The 16786-nt window shown below is 62.4% G+C and overlaps 1 protein-coding gene across 1 annotated transcript; it reads right to left on the bottom strand.

The window, feature by feature from the left end:
• Positions 1-199: 199 nt before the first annotated feature.
• Positions 200-16763, bottom strand: IKBKG (inhibitor of nuclear factor kappa B kinase regulatory subunit gamma). The gene is made up of 13 exons (XM_071419488.1): positions 16496-16763; positions 12894-13384; positions 11441-11529; positions 11301-11345; positions 10062-10164; positions 8826-8935; positions 8119-8259; positions 6376-6472; positions 4674-4802; positions 3286-3410; positions 1827-1885; positions 1572-1733; positions 200-1335 (listed from the first exon to the last, which is right to left on the bottom strand). Exons 1-12 carry the CDS (start codon positions 16608-16610, stop codon positions 1615-1617), a joined length of 1623 nt encoding a protein of 540 aa, XP_071275589.1. The 5' UTR covers positions 16611-16763; the 3' UTR covers positions 200-1335; positions 1572-1614.
• Between the last annotated feature and the right edge of the window lie 23 nt (positions 16764-16786).

The following is a 16786-nucleotide window of genomic DNA, read 5'->3' as shown; positions in this document are numbered from 1 at the left end:
CCCTGGGGGGTTTTGGGGTCCCATGGGGGGTTTTGGGGTGCTCCCCCCTGCACCTGATCCAATCCCCGCTGTGGATCCAGGGAGGGGATTCCCAGAGGAACATTTGGGGATTTTTGGGGGGGTTTTGGGGTCCCATGGGGGTGATTTGGGGTCCCATGGGGGGGTTTTGGGGTTCCATAGGGGGGGTTTTGGGGTTCCATGGGGTGATTTTGGGGTGCTCCCCCCCCACCTGATCCAGTTCATTCTGTGGATCCAGGAGGAGATTCCCAGGGAACATTTGGGGTTTTTTGGGGGTCCCAACGCCCAAAACCCCAGGTTGAGGCTCCAGGGGGGTTTGGGGGGGTCCTGGGGGTGATTTTGGGGTTCCCTGGGGGGTTTTGGGGTTCCATGGGGGGGGGGTTTGGGGTGCTCCCCCTGCACCTGATCCAATCCCTGCTGTGGATGCAGGGAGGGGATTCCCAGAGGAACATTTGGGGTCCCCCATGGATTGAGGCTCCAGGGGAGTTTTGGGGCACCCCTGGGGTGATTTTGGGGTGCACCAGAGGTGGTTTTGGGGGTGCCTCCAGGGGGGTTTTTGGGGCATCCCCTGGGGGTGTTTTTGAGGTGTCCCGGGGGTAATTTTGGGGTGCCCAGGGGGATTTTTGGGGTGCCCAGGGGGTGATTTTGGGGTTCACCAGAGGGTGATTTTGGGGTGCCTCCAGGGATGATTTCGGGGCCCCTGGGGGTGTTTTTGGCGGTTTTGGGGGGCCCTCGTGGGGGTGATTTTGGGGTGCTCCCAGGGATGATTTTGGGGTACCCTGGGGCAGTTTTTGGGGTGCCCCTGGGATGATTTTGGGGTTGCAGGGGAGCTGGTTTTGGGGTCCTGTGGAGCTGTTTTTAGGGTGTCCCGGGCTGTTTTTGGAGTTTTTGCAGGGCTATTTTTGGGGTGCCCCCAGGATGTTTTTTGGGCTCTCCTGGGGGTGATTTTGGGGTGCTGTGGGGCGGGTTTTGGGGTGCCCCTGGGGCTGTTTTTGGGGTGCAGGGGGGCAGTTTTGGGGCTGTTTTTGGGGCTATTTTTGGGGTGCTCCGGGGGGCTGTTTTTGGGCTGTTTATGGATCTAATTTTGGGGTGTCCCGGGGCTGTTTCTGGGGTTCCGGGGGGCTGGTTTTGGGCCTATTTTGGGGGTGCTCCGGGGCTGTTTTTGGGGTTCCGGGGGGCTGTTTTTGGGGCGCAGGGGGGCAGTTTTTGGGCTGTTTATGGGGCTGGTTTTGGGTCTATTTTTGGGGTGTTTGTGGGGCTGTTTTTGGGGCGCAGGGGGGCAGTTTTGGGGCTGTTTATGGGGCTGGTTTTGGGGCAGTTTTGGGGCTGTTTTTGGGCTGTTTATGGGTCTATTTTTGGGCTGTCCCAGGGTTGTTTTTGGGGTTCGGGGGGGCTGTTTTTGGGGCGCAGGGGGGCAGTTTTGGGGCTGTTTTTGGGGCGCAGGGGGCAGTTTTGGGGCTGTTTATGGGGCTGGTTTTGGGGCAGTTTTGGGGCTGTTTATGGGTCTATTTTTGGGGTGTTTGTGGGGCTGTTTTTGGGGCGCAGGGGGGCAGTTTTGGGGCTGTTTTTGGGGTTCCAGGGGGCAGTTTTGGCCCCTCACATGATGCAGTCCATGACGTGGATCTGCAGCGTGTCCATGTCCGGGGCCTTGTACTGGCACTTGGGGCAGCACAGCTCGGGCCCCTCCTCGGGGGGGGGCAGGAGCCCCCCAAAACCTGCGGGGGATGGGGGAGGGGCGCGGTCAGACCCTGCCCCGCCCCCCCCGGGGGGGTTTGGGGGTCCCGGCCCCTCCCCCGCCCTGTACTCACCCCCCCCCGGGGCCGGGGCCGGCTCCGAGTGCCGGTTCCGCATCTCCTCCAGACGGGCCCTGAAAGGGGAATTTGGGGCATTTTGGGGGGATTTGGGGGCATTTTGGGGGATTTGGGGAGTTTAGGGGAATTTGGGGGGGTTGGGGGAGAGATTTGGTGGGATTTGGGTGGGTTTTGAGGGGATTTTGGGAGGGTTTTGGGGGTGCTTTGGTGGGGGTTTTGGGGGGGTTTGGAGGGAGGGATTTAAGGGGATTTGGGGGGGGTTTGGTTGGGGGTTTTCAGGGGATTTTGGGGGATTTGGGGGGTCTGCGAGGGATCTGGGAGGGTTTTGGGGGATTTGGGGGTTCTGCGAGGGATTTGGGAGGGATTTGGGGGTTCTGTGAGGGATTTGGGAAGGTTTTGGGGGTGCTTTGGTGGGGGCTGAGGGGTTTCAGGGGGATTTGGGGGAATTAGGGGGGGATTTGGTGGGATTTTGGAGGGATTGGGGAGGTTTTGAGGGGATTTTGGGGGGGTTGTGGGGTCTGGGAGGGATTTGGGGGTTTGGGGTGGGTTGGGGGGTTCAGGGGAATTTGGAAGGGGTTTTGGGGGGGATTTGGGGGGATTCTGGGGGATCTGTGGGAGGATTTGGGATGTGGAGGGCATTGGGTGGGTTGGGAGGATTTGGGGGGGTCGGGGGGCTATTTGGTAGGATTTTGGAGGAATTTGGGGGGATTTTGGAGGAATTTGGGGGGATTTGGGGGGTTTTGAGGGGATTTGGGGGCTTTCTGGGGGATCTGGAGGAGGATTTGGGGTGTTTGTGGGTATTTTGGGGGTGGTTTTGGGGTGTTCCAGTGTAATTTTAGGGTGTGCCACGGTGGTTTTGGGCTCTTTTGGGGTAGTTTGGGGCTGTTTTGGGGTGTTTGGGGATGGTTTTGGGGTGTTTGGGGATGGTTTTGGGCTGTTTTTTGGTGCGTTTTGGGCTGTTTTTGGCTGTTTTTGAGTTGGTTTTGGGCTGGTTTTGGCTGTTTTTTGGGCTGGTTCTGGGCTGTTTTTGGGCGGGTTTTGGGCTGGTTTTGGGCTGGTTTTTGGCATTTTTGGCTGGTTTTGGCTGTTTTGGGGCTGGTTTTGGGTGTTTTGGGCTGGTTTTGGGTATTTTTGGCTGTTTTTGGGCTGGTTTTTGGCTGGTTTTGGGTGGTTTTGGCTGTTTTGGGCTGTTTTTGGGCTGGTTTTGGGGCTGGTTTTGGGCTGGTTTTTGGGCTGTTTTTTAGCTGGTTTTGGGCTGGTTTGGGCTGGTTTGGGGCTGTTTTTTGGCTGGTTTTGGGGCTGGTTTTGGGGCTGTTTTGGGCTGGTTTTGGGCTGGTTTTCAGGTGGTTTTTGTGGTGTTTTTTGGCTGTTTTTTGGCTGGTTTTGGGCTGGTTTTGGGTATTTTTTGGCTGTTTTTGTCTGGTTTTGGGGCTGTTTTGGGGTGTCGGTGCCGTACCGGGCCCCGTCCCCGCCCAGCCGCTGCCTGAGCTGGTTCAGCTCCTCCTGCAGGGCCTCGCGCTGCCCGTGCAGCTCCTCCCGCGCCGCGCGCTCGGCCTCGAAATCCGCACGGTAAATGTCAGCCTGGGGGGGGGAACCCCAAAATCCAACCGGGAACCCCAAAATCCACCCCAAAATCCAAACAGGGAACCCCAAAATCCAAACAGGGAACTCCAAAATCCAAACAGGGAACCCCAAAATCCAAACAGGGAACCCCAAACCCAACCAGGGAACCCCAAAATCCAACCGGGAACCCCCAAATGCATCCAGGGAACCCCAAAATCCAACCAGGGAACCCCAAAATGCAACCAGGGAACCCCAAAATCCAACAGGGAACCCCAAAATCCAACCAGGAACCCCAAATCCACCCCAAATCCACCCAAACCCCCTCAGTGCCGCACGCTCAGCCTCGAAATCCGCACGGTAAATGTCGGCCTGGGGGGAACCCCAAAATCCAACAGGGAACCCCAAAATCCAACAGGGAACCCCAAAATCCAAACAGGGAACCCCAAAATCCAACCGGGAACCCCAAAATCCAACCAGGAACCCCAAATCCACCCCAAATCCACCCCAAATCCACCCAAACCCCCTCAGTGCCGCGCGCTCGGCCTCGAAATCCGCACGGTAAATGTCGGCCTGGGGGGGGGGAACCCCAAAATGCAACCAGAGAACCCCAAACCCAACCAGGGAACCCCAAAATCCACCCCAAAATCCAACCAGGGAACCCCAAAACCCAACCAGGGAACCCCAAAATGCAACCGGGAACCCCAAAATGCAAGCAAGAACCCCAAAATCCAAACAGGAACCCCAAAATCCACCCCAAATCCACCCCAAATCCACCCCAAATCCACCCCAAACCCAACCAGGGAACCCCAAAATCCACCCCAAACCCAACCAGGGAACCCCAAACCCAACCAGGGAACCCCGAAATCCAACCAGAGAACCTCCCAAACCCAACTGGGGAACCCCAAAATCCACCCAGAATCCACTCAAATCCCAACCAGGGAACCCCAAATCCAACCAGGGAACCCCAAACCAAATCAGGGAACCCCAAAATCCAATCAGAGAACCCCAAAATCCACCCAAAATCTACCCAAATCCAACCGGGGAACCCCAAATCCAACCAGAGAAACTCCCAAATAAGGGAACCTGAGTCCCCCCAGCCCCACCTGGGCCTGCAGCACCGGGATGGTCCCAGGAGCCCCCCAGGGCCCCCCCAGGAGCCCCCCAGGATCTCCCCCAGGTCCCCACCTGTGCCTGCAGCACCGGGATGGTCCCAGGATCCCCCCAGCCCCCCAGGAGCCCCCCAGGAGCCCCCCAAGGTCCCCAGGGCCCCCCCAGCCCCACCTGTGCCTGCAGCACCGGGATGGTCTCCAGCAGCCCCCGCTGGCTCTCGGCCTCGGCCTTGAGGCGGTCGATGAGCTCCTGCTTGAGAGCCAGAGCGGCCTCGGCCGCACGGAGCTGCTCCTGCGCCACCTGCACGGGGACACCGGGGACACCTGAGACACCTGGGACAGCACCTGGGACACCGGGGACACCTCAGATACCTGGGACACCTGGGACACCTCAGAGAGCACCTGGGACACCGGGGACACCTGGGACAGCATCTGGGACACCTGAGAGAGCACCTGGGACACTGGGGACACCTGAGACACCTGGGACACCTGGGACACCTCAGAGAGCACCTGGGACACCTGGGACACCGGGGACACCTCAGATACCTGGGACACCACCGGGGACAGCTGGGACACTGGGGACACCTGAGAGAGCACCGGGGACACCTGAGAGAGCACCTGGGACACCGGGGACACCTGGGACAGCACCGGGAACACCTGGGACAGCACCTGGGACAGCACCTGAGAGAGCACCTGGGACACCTGGGACACCTGGGACAGCACCGGGGACACCTGGGACAGCTGGGACACCTCAGAGAGCATCGGGGACACCTGGGACACCTGAGATACCTGAGAGAGCACCTGGGACACCTGAGAGAGCACCTGTGACACCGGGGACACCTGGGACACCTGAGAGAGCATCTGGGACAGCACCTGGGACACCTCAGAGAGCACCGGGGACACCTGAGACACCTGGGACAGCACCTGGGACACCGGGGACACCTGGGATACCCCCCCCCACTGCACCCCCAGCTGCTCCTGGGTCACCTGGGGGTGACAATGACACCTGGGGCTCACCTGGCTGTCACCCCTGTCACCCCCTGACCCTCACCTGCACGCTCCTGTGACACCCGGGGCACTACAGTGACACCTGGGGGTCACCTGTGCCACCTGACAGATCACCTGTGACACCTGGGGGTCACCTGTGTCACCCCCTGACCCTCACCTGCACGCTCCTGTGTCACCTGGGGGTCACCTGTGACACCTGGGGGTCACCTGTGTCACCCAAGGGATCACCTGTGTCACCCTGGCCCCCACCTGCACACTCCTGTGTCACCTGGGGGTCACCTGTGTCACCTGACAGATCACCTGTGTCACCTGACAGGTCACCTGTGTCACCTGGGGGTCGCTGCAGTGTCACCTGGGGGTCACCTGTGTCACCCAAGGGATCACCTGTGTCACCCCGGCCCCCACCTGCACACTCCTGTGTCACCTGGGGGTCACCTGTGACACCTGACAGATCACCTGTGTCACCTGACAGGTCACCTGTGTCACCTGGGGGTCGCTGCAGTGTCACCTGGGGGTCACCTGTGTCACCCAAGGGATCACCTGTGTCACCCCGGCCCCCACCTGCACACTCCTGTGTCACCTGGGGGTCACCTGTGACACCTGACAGATCACCTGTGTCACCTGGGGGTCACCTGTGACACGTGGTGGTGGCACTGTCACCTGGGGGTTACCTGAGGGCACCTGAACCCCCCGAGGGGCCGCAGGGACATTCCAGGTGTCCCCGGGAGGGGATGGGGACAAGGGGACAAGGGGCTGCCCCGAGGCCCCCAAGGGAGGGGACGTGACCCTCCCTGTCCCCAGGTGTCCCCGAGTGTCCCAGGGTGTCCCCAGTGTCCCCAGGTGTCCCCAGTGTCCCCTGTGCTCACCTGGCTCCGTTTGTCCCCCTCCAGGCTGCTCTTGATGTGGGCGTCGTACTCCTGGAACAGGTGATGGTAGGCGGCCTGCAGCTGCACCAGCTTCCGCCTGGGGGGACATTGGGGACATTGGGGACAGTGGGGACATTGGGGACATTGGGGACATTGGGGACAATGGGGACAGTGGGGACAATGGGGACATTGGGGACAGGCGGCCTGCAGCTGCACCAGCTTCCGCCTGGAGGGACAGCGGGGACATCGATTGGGGACACTGGGGACAGTGCGGATTTCAGGGACATCGGGGACACTGGGGACATCAGGGACATCCATTGGGGACATTGATTGGACATTGGGGACATTGAGGGGACATTGATTTGGGACATTGATTGGGGACACTGGGGACATTGATTGGGGACACTGGGGACACTGGGGACATTGAGGGGACACTGGGGACATTGGGGACAATGGGGGGACAGGCGGCCTGCAGCTGCACCAGCTTCCGCCTGGAGGGACATTGGGGACAGTGGGGACATTGGGGACAATGGGGGGACAGGCGGCCTGCAGCTGCACCAGCTTCCGCCTGGAGGGACATTGGGGACAGTGGGGACATTGGGGACAATGGGGGGACAGGCGGCCTGCAGCTGCACCAGCTTCCGCCTGGAGGGACATTGGGGACAGTGGGGACATTGACTGGGGACATTGGGGACGGGCAGCCTGCAGCTGCAGCAGCTTCCTCCTGGGACATTGGGGACATTGGGGCCATCGATTAGGGACACTGGGAACATCGGGGACATTGAGGGGACATTGATTGGGGACATTGATGAGCCATTGAAGGGACATTGGGGACAGTGGGGACAGTGGGGACATTGACTGGGGACAGTGGGGATATTGATTGGGGATATTGAGGGGACATTGGGGGGACATTGATTGGGGACACTGGGAATATTGATTGGGGACATTGAGGACATTGGGGACAGGTGGCCTGCAGCTGCACCAGCTTCCTCCTGGGACAGTGGGGACATTGACTGGGGACACTGGGGACATCAGTGGGGGACATTGACTGGGGACATTGGGGACACTGGGGACATTGCGAGTGCCACTGCCTCCCCGTGTCCCCTCATGGGGACAGGTGGCCTTGAGTGCCACCAACTCCCACGGGGACACTGGGGACAGCGAGGGGACACTGGGGACACCAATGGGTGTCCCCGGGTGCCACCCCCGCCCATGTCCCCATTGTTGTCACTCACTCCCCCAGTGTCCCCATTGTCCCCATTGTCCCCCACTCCCGCCATTGTCCCCATTGTCCCCATGTCCCCAATGTCACTCACTCCCCCCATTGTCCCCACTGTTGTCACTCACTCCCTCCCCGGTGTCCCCATTGTCCCCAATGTCCCCATTGTCCCCATTGTCACTGACTCCCCCCAATGTCCCCAATGTCCCCACTGTTGTCACTCACTCCCCCATTGTCCCCAGTGTCCCCATTGTCCCCATTGTCCCCGTTGTTGTCACTCACTCCCTCCAATGTCCCCATTGTCCCCGTTGTTGTCACTCACTCCCCCCGGTGTCCCCATTGTCCCCATTGTCCCCACTGTCCCCATGTCCCCGTTGTTCTCACTCACTCCCCCCACTGTCCCCATTGTCACTCACTCCCCCCAGTGTCCCCAGTGTCCCCAGTGTCCCCGTTGCTGTCACTCACTCCCCCCCGGTGTCCCCATTGTCCCCACTGTCCCCATTGTCCCCACCATTGTCACTCACTTCTCCTCGGTGGCCCCGCGCCGCTCCACCCTCAGGGCGGTTTCCAGGTTGGTCACCTGGAGCCGGAGCTGGTCCAGCTGCACCTGGTGGCCCTGGGCCACCTCCTCCAGCTGCTGGCACCGCTCGGCGTCACCGCGGGCCCTGGGACACCACAGGGACACCTCAATGTCACCCAATGTCACCCATTGTCACCCTGTGCCACCCCAATGTCACCCAGTGTCACCCTGTGTCACCCCAGTGTCACCCACTGTCACCCATTGTCACCCTGTGTCACCCAATGTCACCCAGTGTCACTCACTGTCACCTGATTGTCACCCACTGTCACCCAGTGCCACCCATGTCACCTGCGCAGGTGTCACCCCCACCTGTGCTCCAGGTGCTCCCGCTCCGCGGCTCTGCTGTGCTGACTCCGCCCCTCGGGGACAGCCCCTGACCCCAGGTGGCCCCAGGTGTCCCCCCAGGTGTCCCCCCAGGTGTCCCCAGGTGTCCTTGTATCCCCCCATGTCCCCCCAGGTGTCCCCAGGTGTCCCCACCTGCGCTCCAGGTGCTCTCTCTCTGCCCGGCTCTGCAGTGCTGTCCCCGTGTCCCCCCAGGTGTCCCCAGGTGTCCCCATGTCCCCACCTGCGCTCCAGGTGCTCTCTCTCTGCCCGGCTCTGTGCTGTCCCCGTGTCCCCCCCATGTCCCCATGTCCCCCCAGGTGTCCCCACCTGCGCTCCAGGTGCTCTCTCTCTGCCCGGCTCCTCTCCAGGCGATTTTGGCTCTCCCGGAGTTCCCCCAGCAGCGACGTCACCTGGGCCTGGACCTGGGCCTTGTCCTGCTGGGGACGGGGACAGGGACGGGGACAGGGACGGGGACGGGGACAGGGACAGGGACGGGGACGGGGACGGGGACAGGGACAGGGACAGGGACGGGGACGGGGACGGGGACAGGGACAGGGACAGGGACAGGGACAGGGACAGGGACGGGGACGGGGACAGGGACGGGGACAGGGACGGGGACAGGGACAGGGACAGGGACAGGGACAGGGACAGGGACAGGGACAGGGACGGGGACGGGGACAGGGACAGGGACAGGGACAGGGACGGGGACAGGGACGGGGACAGGGACGGGGACAGGGACGGGGACGGGGACAGGGACAGGGACAGGGACAGGGACGGGGACAGGGACGGGGACAGGGACGGGGACAGGGACGGGGACAGGGACAGGGACACTGTCACCCCCTGTGTCCTGCTGGGGACGGGGACGGGGACAGGGACAGGGACACCGTCACCCCCTGTGTCACCTGGGGACAGGGACAGGGATGGGGACAGGGACAGGGTCACCCCCTGTGTCACCTGGGGACAGGGACACTGTCACCCCCTGTGTGTCCCCAGCTATCCCCAGGTGTGTCGGGTGTCCCCACCTGTCCCCATGTGCCCGGGGCTGTCCCCAGGTGCTCTCATGTCCACAGGGATGTCCCTGGTGTCCCCAGGTGTCCCCTGTCCCCTGCTACCTCCAGCTTGTCCCCATGTCCCCATGTCTGTCCCCCAGCTGTCCCCAGCTGTTTTCAGGGCATTCCCTATGTCCACAGGTCTTTCCCCATGTCCCCTGGTGTCCCCATGTGTCCCCATGTCCCCTGTCCAGCTGGGTCCCTCAGTGTCCCCAATGTCTCCATGTGTCCCTCCAGCTGTCCCTATGTCCCCAGCTGTCCCCAGTGTCCCCATGTCCCCATGTCCCCATGTCCCCAGCTGTCCCCCATGTCCCCAGTGTCCCCCAGTGCCCCCAGTACCTCCAGCTGTCCCCATGTCCCCATGTCCCCGGTACCTCCAGCTGTCCCCATGTCCCCAGCTGTCCCCATGTCCCCGGTACCTCCAGCTGTCCCCAGTGTCCCCCCATGTCCCCCCATGTCCCCGGTACCTCCAGCTGTCCCCATGTCCCCCCATGTCCCCCCATGTCCCCGGTACCTCCAGCTGTCGGCGCAGTCCCTGCAGCTGCAGCTCGGCCGCGCGGGAAACGTCCTGGGCCTGGAGCTCGGCCACGGCCACGCGGGAGCGCAGGGCCACCAGCCTGGGACAGTGACACCAATGTCACCAATGCCACCAGCCTGGGACAGTGACACCCGTGTCACCAATGCCACCAGGGTCACCCAATGCCACCCGCAGGGCCACCAGCCTGGGACAGTGACACCAATGTCACCAAATGTCACCAATGCCACCAAACCCTGCCCAATGCCACCCGCAGGGCCACCAGCCTGGGACAGTGACACCCGTGTCACCAATGCCACCAAACCCTGCCCAACGCCACCCGCAGGGCCACCAGCCTGGGACAGTGACACCAAGGGTCACCAGGTGTCACCAGGGGTCATTAGCGTCACCAGCCTGGGGACAGTGGCCCCAGTGTCACCGATGTCACCAAACGGTGCCCAATGCCACCCCCAGTGTCCCCAGACCATCCCCAAGTGTCCCCAGATGCCTGCACACTGTCCCCAAAGTGTCCCACAGTGTCCCCAGACTGTCCCCAAGTGTCACCAAAGTGTCCCCTGAGTGCCCCGGACTGTCCCCAAGTACCACCAGGCCACCCCCAATTGTCCCCAAATGTCCCCAGACTGGTATCAATGTCCCCAAGTGCCCCCAGACCATCCCAAAGTGCTCCCGACTGTCCCCAGGTGTCCCCAATGTCCCCAGTCCCTCCAATGTCTCCACTGTCCCCAATGTCCCCAACGTCCCCAATGTCCCCCAAGTGTCCCCAATGTCCCCAGTCCCCCAAGTGTCCCCAATCTCCCATGTCCCAAGGTGTCCCCAATGTCTCAATATCCCCAACATCCCAAATGTCCCCATTCCCTCCAGTGTCCCCATTGTCCCCCAATGTCCCCACTGCCCCCCAGTGTCCCCATTCCCTCCAATGTCCCCATTGTCCCAAGTGTCCCCAGGGTCCCCAAGTGTCCCCAATGTTTGCAATCCCCCAATCCCCCCACTGTCCCCCACTGTCCCCAGTGTCCCCCAATGTCCCCATTCTCCCCCGATGTTTGCAATCCCCCATTCCCCCCACTGTCCCCAATGTCCCCCACTGTCCCAAATTCCCCATTGTCCCCACTGTCCCCACTGTCCCCCCAATGTCCCCAGTGTCCCCACTGTCCCCCCACTGTCCCCAGTGTCCCCCACTGTCCCCAGTGTCCCCCAATGTCCCCATTGTCCCCAACTCACTCAGCCTCAGCCTCTGCCAGGCGCTGCCTCAGCTGCTCCTCGGAGCTGGGGGGACACGAGGGGGGTCAGGAGGGCTTGGGGACATCGGGGGGTCCCCAGGGGGGACAGGGGGGACACGGGGACAGGGGGGAGGGGCTCACCTGGGCTCCGGGGGGGCCCCGGGGGGGGCCGGGGGGGGCTCCGGGACAGCGGGGACATCGTCCAAGGGAGGGGACACCGAGAGAGGGGCCTGTGGGGACATTGGGGACATTGGGGACATTGGGGACATCGTCCAAGGGAGGGGACACCGAGAGAGGGGGCTGTGGGGACATTGGGGACATTGGGGACATTGTCCAAGGGAGGGGACACCGAGAGAGGGGGCTGTGGGGACATTGGGGACATTGGGGACATTGGGGACATCGTCCAAGGGAGGGGACACCGAGAGAGGGGGCTGTGGGGACATTGGGGACATTGGGGACATTGTCCAAGGGAGGGGACACCGAGAGAGGGGGCTGTGGGGACATTGGGGACACTGGGGACATTGGGGACATCGTCCAAGGGAGGGGACACTGAGAGAGGGGCCTGTGGGGACATTGGGGACATTGGGGACATTGGGGACATTGGGGACATCGTCCAAGGGAGGGGACACTGAGAGAGGGGCCTGTGGGGACATTGGGGACATTGGGGACATTGGGGACATTGGGGACATCGTCCAAGGGAGGGGACACTGAGAGAGGGGCCTGTGGGGACAATGGGGACACTGGGGACATTGGGGACATCGTCCAAGGGAGGGGACACCGAGAGAGGGGGCTGTGGGGACATTGGGGACATTGGGGGGACATTGGGGACATCGTCCAAGGGAGGGGACACCGAGAGAGGGGCCTGTGGGGACATTGGGGACATTGGGGGGACATTGGGGACATTGGGGACAGTGGGGACATTGGGGACATTGGGGACATTGTCCAAGGGAGGGGACACCGAGAGAGGGGGCTGTGGGGACATTGGGGACATTGGGGACATTGTCCAAGGGAGGGGACACCGAGAGAGGGGGCTGTGGGGACATTGGGGACATTGGGGGAGATTGGGGACATTGTCCAAGGGAGGGGACACCGAGAGAGGGGGCTGTGGGGACATTGGGGACATTGGGGACATTGAAGGGACATTGGGGGGACATTGGGGGGACATTGGGGGACATTGGGGACATCGTCCAAGGGAGGGGACACCGAGAGAGGGGGCTGTGGGGACAGTGGGGACATTGGGGACATTGGGGACATTGGGGACATCGTCCAAGGGAGGGGACACCAAGAGAGGGGGCTGTGGGGACATTGGGGACATTGTCCAAGGGAGGGGACACCGACGGGGGGGGGGTCTGTGGGGACATCGGGGACATCAAGGGGACATTGGAGACACCCCAGGGGGACACTGGGGACATCAGGGGGGACACTGGGGCCAGGGAGGGGACACTGGGAGGAGTGGGGAGGACATTGGGGGACACACTGGGGACAACTGGGTGCAGTGGCAGGGGTGGGGGGACATGAGGGGGACACTGGGGGGGACAGAGGGGACAGAGGGGACACAGAGCGGGGACACAGCCGGGGGGGAGATCACACCCACCTTGGTGCTGGTGTCAGGGGTGCTCCTGCAGCTGTCCCCAGTGTCCCTGAGGGTGTCCCTGAGCGTGTCCCTGATGTCCTCAGTGCTGTCCTTGCTGTCCCTGAGGCTGTCCTTGGTGTCCCCAGGGATGTCCTTGGTGTCCCCGAGGGTGTCCTTGCTGTCCCCAGGCGTGGTCTCGGTGTCCCTGATGTCCCATGGGGTGTCCTTGGTGTCCTCACGGGTGTCCCTGATGTCTCCAAGGCTGCTCTTGGTGTCCCCGGAGGTGTCCCTGGTGTCCCCGGAGGTGTCCCTGAGGTCCTCGGGGGTGTCCTTGGTGTCCCTGCTGTTGTCCCCAGCGCTGTCCCCGCGCTGTCCCCGCAGGTGCAGCACCAGCTCCCGGGCCTGGCCCCAGCGGCCCAGCAGCAGCTCCCGCTCCCCCCGGCGCTGCAGCTGCAGCCGGCGCAGCTCGTCCAGGCGGAGGCGCAGGGACTGCGTGCAGTGACACAGGGCACCTGGGGACATTGGGGACAATGGGGACATCAGCAGGGACTGCGTGCAGTGACACAGGGCACCTGGGGACAGCATTGGGGACAATGGGGACATCAGCAGGGACTGCGTGCAGTGACACAGGGCACCTGGGGACAGCATTGGGGACAATGGGGACACCATTGGGGACATTGGGGACAGCATGGGGGACATCAGCAGGGACTGCGTGCAGTGACACAGGGCACCTGGGGACAGCATTGGGGACAATGGGGACAGCATTGGGGACATTGGGGACATCAGCAGGGACTGCGTGCAGTGACACAGGGCACCTGGGGACAGCATTGGGGACAATGGGGACAGCATTGGGGACATTGGGGACATCAGCAGGGACTGCGTGCAGTGACACAGGGCACCTGGGGACATGGGGACACCATTGGGGACAGCATTGGGGACATCAGCAGGGACTGCGTGCAGTGACACAGGGCACCTGGGGACATGGGGACACCATTGGGGACAGCATGGGGGACATTGGGGACAGCATGGGGGACAGCAGCAGGGACTGCGTGCAGTGACACAGGGCACCTGGGGACAGCATTGGGGACATTGGGGACACCATTGGGACATTGGGGACATGGGGACAGCATTGGGGACATCAGCAGGGACTGCGTGCAGTGACACAGGGCACCTGGGGACACCAAAGGGACATTGGGGACACCATTGGGGACATTGGGGACATCAGCAGGGACTGCGTGCAGTGACACAGGGCACCTGGGGACAGCATTGGGGACAATGGGGACATCATTGGGGACTGCGTGCAGTGACACAGGGCACCTGGGGACAGCAAAGGGACATTGGGGACAGCATTGGGGACATCAGCAGGGACTGCGTGCAGTGACACAGGGCACCTGGGGACAGCATTGGGGACAATGGGGACACCATTGGGGACAGCATTGGGGACATCAGCAGGGACTGCGTGCAGTGACACAGGGCACCTGGGGACATGGGGACACCATTGGGGACATTGGGGATATCACTGGGGACATCAGCAGGGACTGCGTGCAGTGACACAGGGCACCTGGGGACAGCATTGGGGACAATGGGGACACCATTGGGGACATTGGGGACATCAGCAGGGACTGCGTGCAGTGACACAGGGCACCTGGGGACATGGGGACAGCATTGGGGACATTGGGGACATCAGCAGGGACTGCATGCAGTGACACAGGGCACCTGGGGACAGCATTGGGGACAATGGGGACATCATTGGGGACTGCGTGCAGTGACACAGGGCACCTGAGGACAGCATTGGGGACATTGGGGACATCATTGGGGACTGCGTGCAGTGACACAGGGCACCTGAGGACAGCATTGGGGACAATGGGGACATCATTGGGGACATTGGGGATATCACTGGGGACATCAGCAGGGACTGCGTGCAGTGACACAGGGCACCTGGGGACAGCATTGGGGACACCATTGGGGACATTGGGGACAGCATGGGGGACATCAGCAGGGACTGCGTGCAGTGACACAGGGCACCTGGGGACAGCATTGGGGACATTGGGGATATCACTGGGGACACCATCAGGGACTGCGTGCAGTGACACAGGGCACCTGGGGACAATGGGGACACCATTGGGGACAGCATTGGGGACATCAGCAGGGACTGCGTGCAGTGACACAGGGCACCTGGGGACACCAAAGGGACAATGGGGACACCATTGGGGACTGCGTGCAGTGACACAGGGCACCTGGGGACATTGGGGACAGCATTGGGGACATCAGAGGGGACACTGGGGACAGCATTGGGGACAGCAGCATCTGCATGCAGTGACACAGGGCACCTGGGGACATTGGGGACAGCAGTGACACAGAGTTCCTGGGGACAGCAGCAGGGACAATGGGACATTGGGAGGGACACTGAGGACATCAAGAACATTGGGGACATTGGGCACATTCAGGGGACATTGGGCAGGTTGGGGACACTGGGCCGTTGGGACATTGGGGACATCAGCAGGGACTGGGGACATCAGGGGTTTGGGGACATTGGGGCTCAGGACACTGGGGGGCCACTGTGACACTGAAAACATTGGGGACACTGTGGGGACACTGTGGGGACACTGTGGGGACACTGTGGGGACCCTGGGGTGACATTGGGGACACCGAGGATGTCGGGAAGATGAGGGACAGGAGAGGACATTGGGGACCTTGGAGACATCGTGGGGGACATTGGGGACATCAATGGGGACATGAGGGCACCCTTGGGGACACCTGCAGTGCCCCCCAGCTCCCCCCAGTTCATTCCCAGTGTCCCCAGTCCCCTCCCAGTCCCTCCCAGTGCTCCCAGTTTGGTTTCAGGCTCTTCCCAGTCCCTCCCAGTTTGATCCCAGTCCCCCCCAGTGCTCCCAGTTTGTTTCAGGCTGTTCCAAATCCCCTCCCAGTCCCCCCCAGTCCATCCCAGTCTCTCCCAGTTTGGTTTCAATCCCCTCCCAGTCACCCCCAATCCTCTCCCAGTGCTCCCAGTCCCTCCCAGTCCCCTACAGTTCCTCCCAGTACTCCCAGTTTGGTTTCAGGCTGTTCCCAGTTCCCTCCCAGTCCCCTTCCCAGTCCCTCCCAGTTCATTCCCAGTCCCTCCCAGTCCCCCCCAGTTTGGTTTCAATCCCCTCCCAGACCCTCCCAGTTTGATCCCAGTCCCCCCCAGTCCCCCCCAGTCCCCTCCCAGTCCCCTCCAGTTTGATCCCAGTCCCTCCCAGTCCCCCCAATCCCCTCCCAGTCCCTCCCAGTTCATTCCCAGTCCCCCCCAGTCCATCCCAGTCCCTCCAAGTCCCTCCCAGTTTGGTTTCAATCCCCTCCCAGTCCCCCCCAGTTTGATCCCAGTCCCCGCCAGTCGCTCCCAGTCCCCCCCAGTTCATTCCCAGTCCCTCCCAGTTTCATCCCAGTCCCCCCCAGTCCATCCCAGTCCCCCCCAGTCCCTCCCAGTTCATTCCCAGTCCCCCTCAGTCCCTCCCAGTTCATTCCCAGTCCCCCCCAGTTTGGATTCAATCCCCTCCCAGTCCCCTCCAGTCCATCCCAGTCCCCCCAGTTCATTCCCAGTCTCTCCCAGTCCCTCCCAGTCCCCCCAGTTCCCCCGTTCTCACTCCTCAGCTCGCGGTTCTCCGCCCGCAGCCGCTGCAGCGCCTCCGCCAGCGCCGGCTCCGCCTCGGGCCCCGGCTGCACCATCTCTGCGGGCCGCCGCCAGCGCCCGCCGCTCATCGGCGGCTCCGGGGGCCCGGGCGCGGTTCGGGGCCGCTTCGGGGCCGAGCTCGGGCGGTTTTGGGCCCAATTCGGGGATTTTTGGGATCCCGGCGGCGCCGCCACTTCCTGCTTCCGGCGGAAGCGCGTGACGTCACCGCGCCCCCACTGCCACTTCCGCCTCGGTAAATGTCATG

This window comes from Agelaius tricolor, unplaced genomic scaffold, assembly GCF_023055355.1.
Source record: "Agelaius tricolor isolate 1412-34295 unplaced genomic scaffold, bAgeTri1.0.p SCAF_109, whole genome shotgun sequence".
Lineage (NCBI taxonomy): Eukaryota > Metazoa > Chordata > Aves > Passeriformes > Icteridae > Agelaius > Agelaius tricolor.
Note: the sequence above shows the minus strand (reverse complement) of the source record. Positions and strands in the feature narration are given on the sequence as shown.

Excerpts from the sequence above, each read along its gene's own strand:
- IKBKG (XM_071419488.1), bottom strand. The coding sequence starts at position 16,610 with ATGAGCGGCGGGCGCTGGCGGCGGCCCGCAGAGATGGTGCAGCCGGGG. Across the intron at positions 8,260-8,825 it reads AGAGAGCACCTGGAGCGCAG|GGCCCGCGGTGACGCCGAGC; the intron begins GTGGGGACACCT and ends GTGGTGTCCCAG. Across the intron at positions 6,473-8,118 it reads CGCGGGGCCACCGAGGAGAA|GCGGAAGCTGGTGCAGCTGC; the intron begins GTGAGTGACAAT and ends ATGTCCCCCCAG.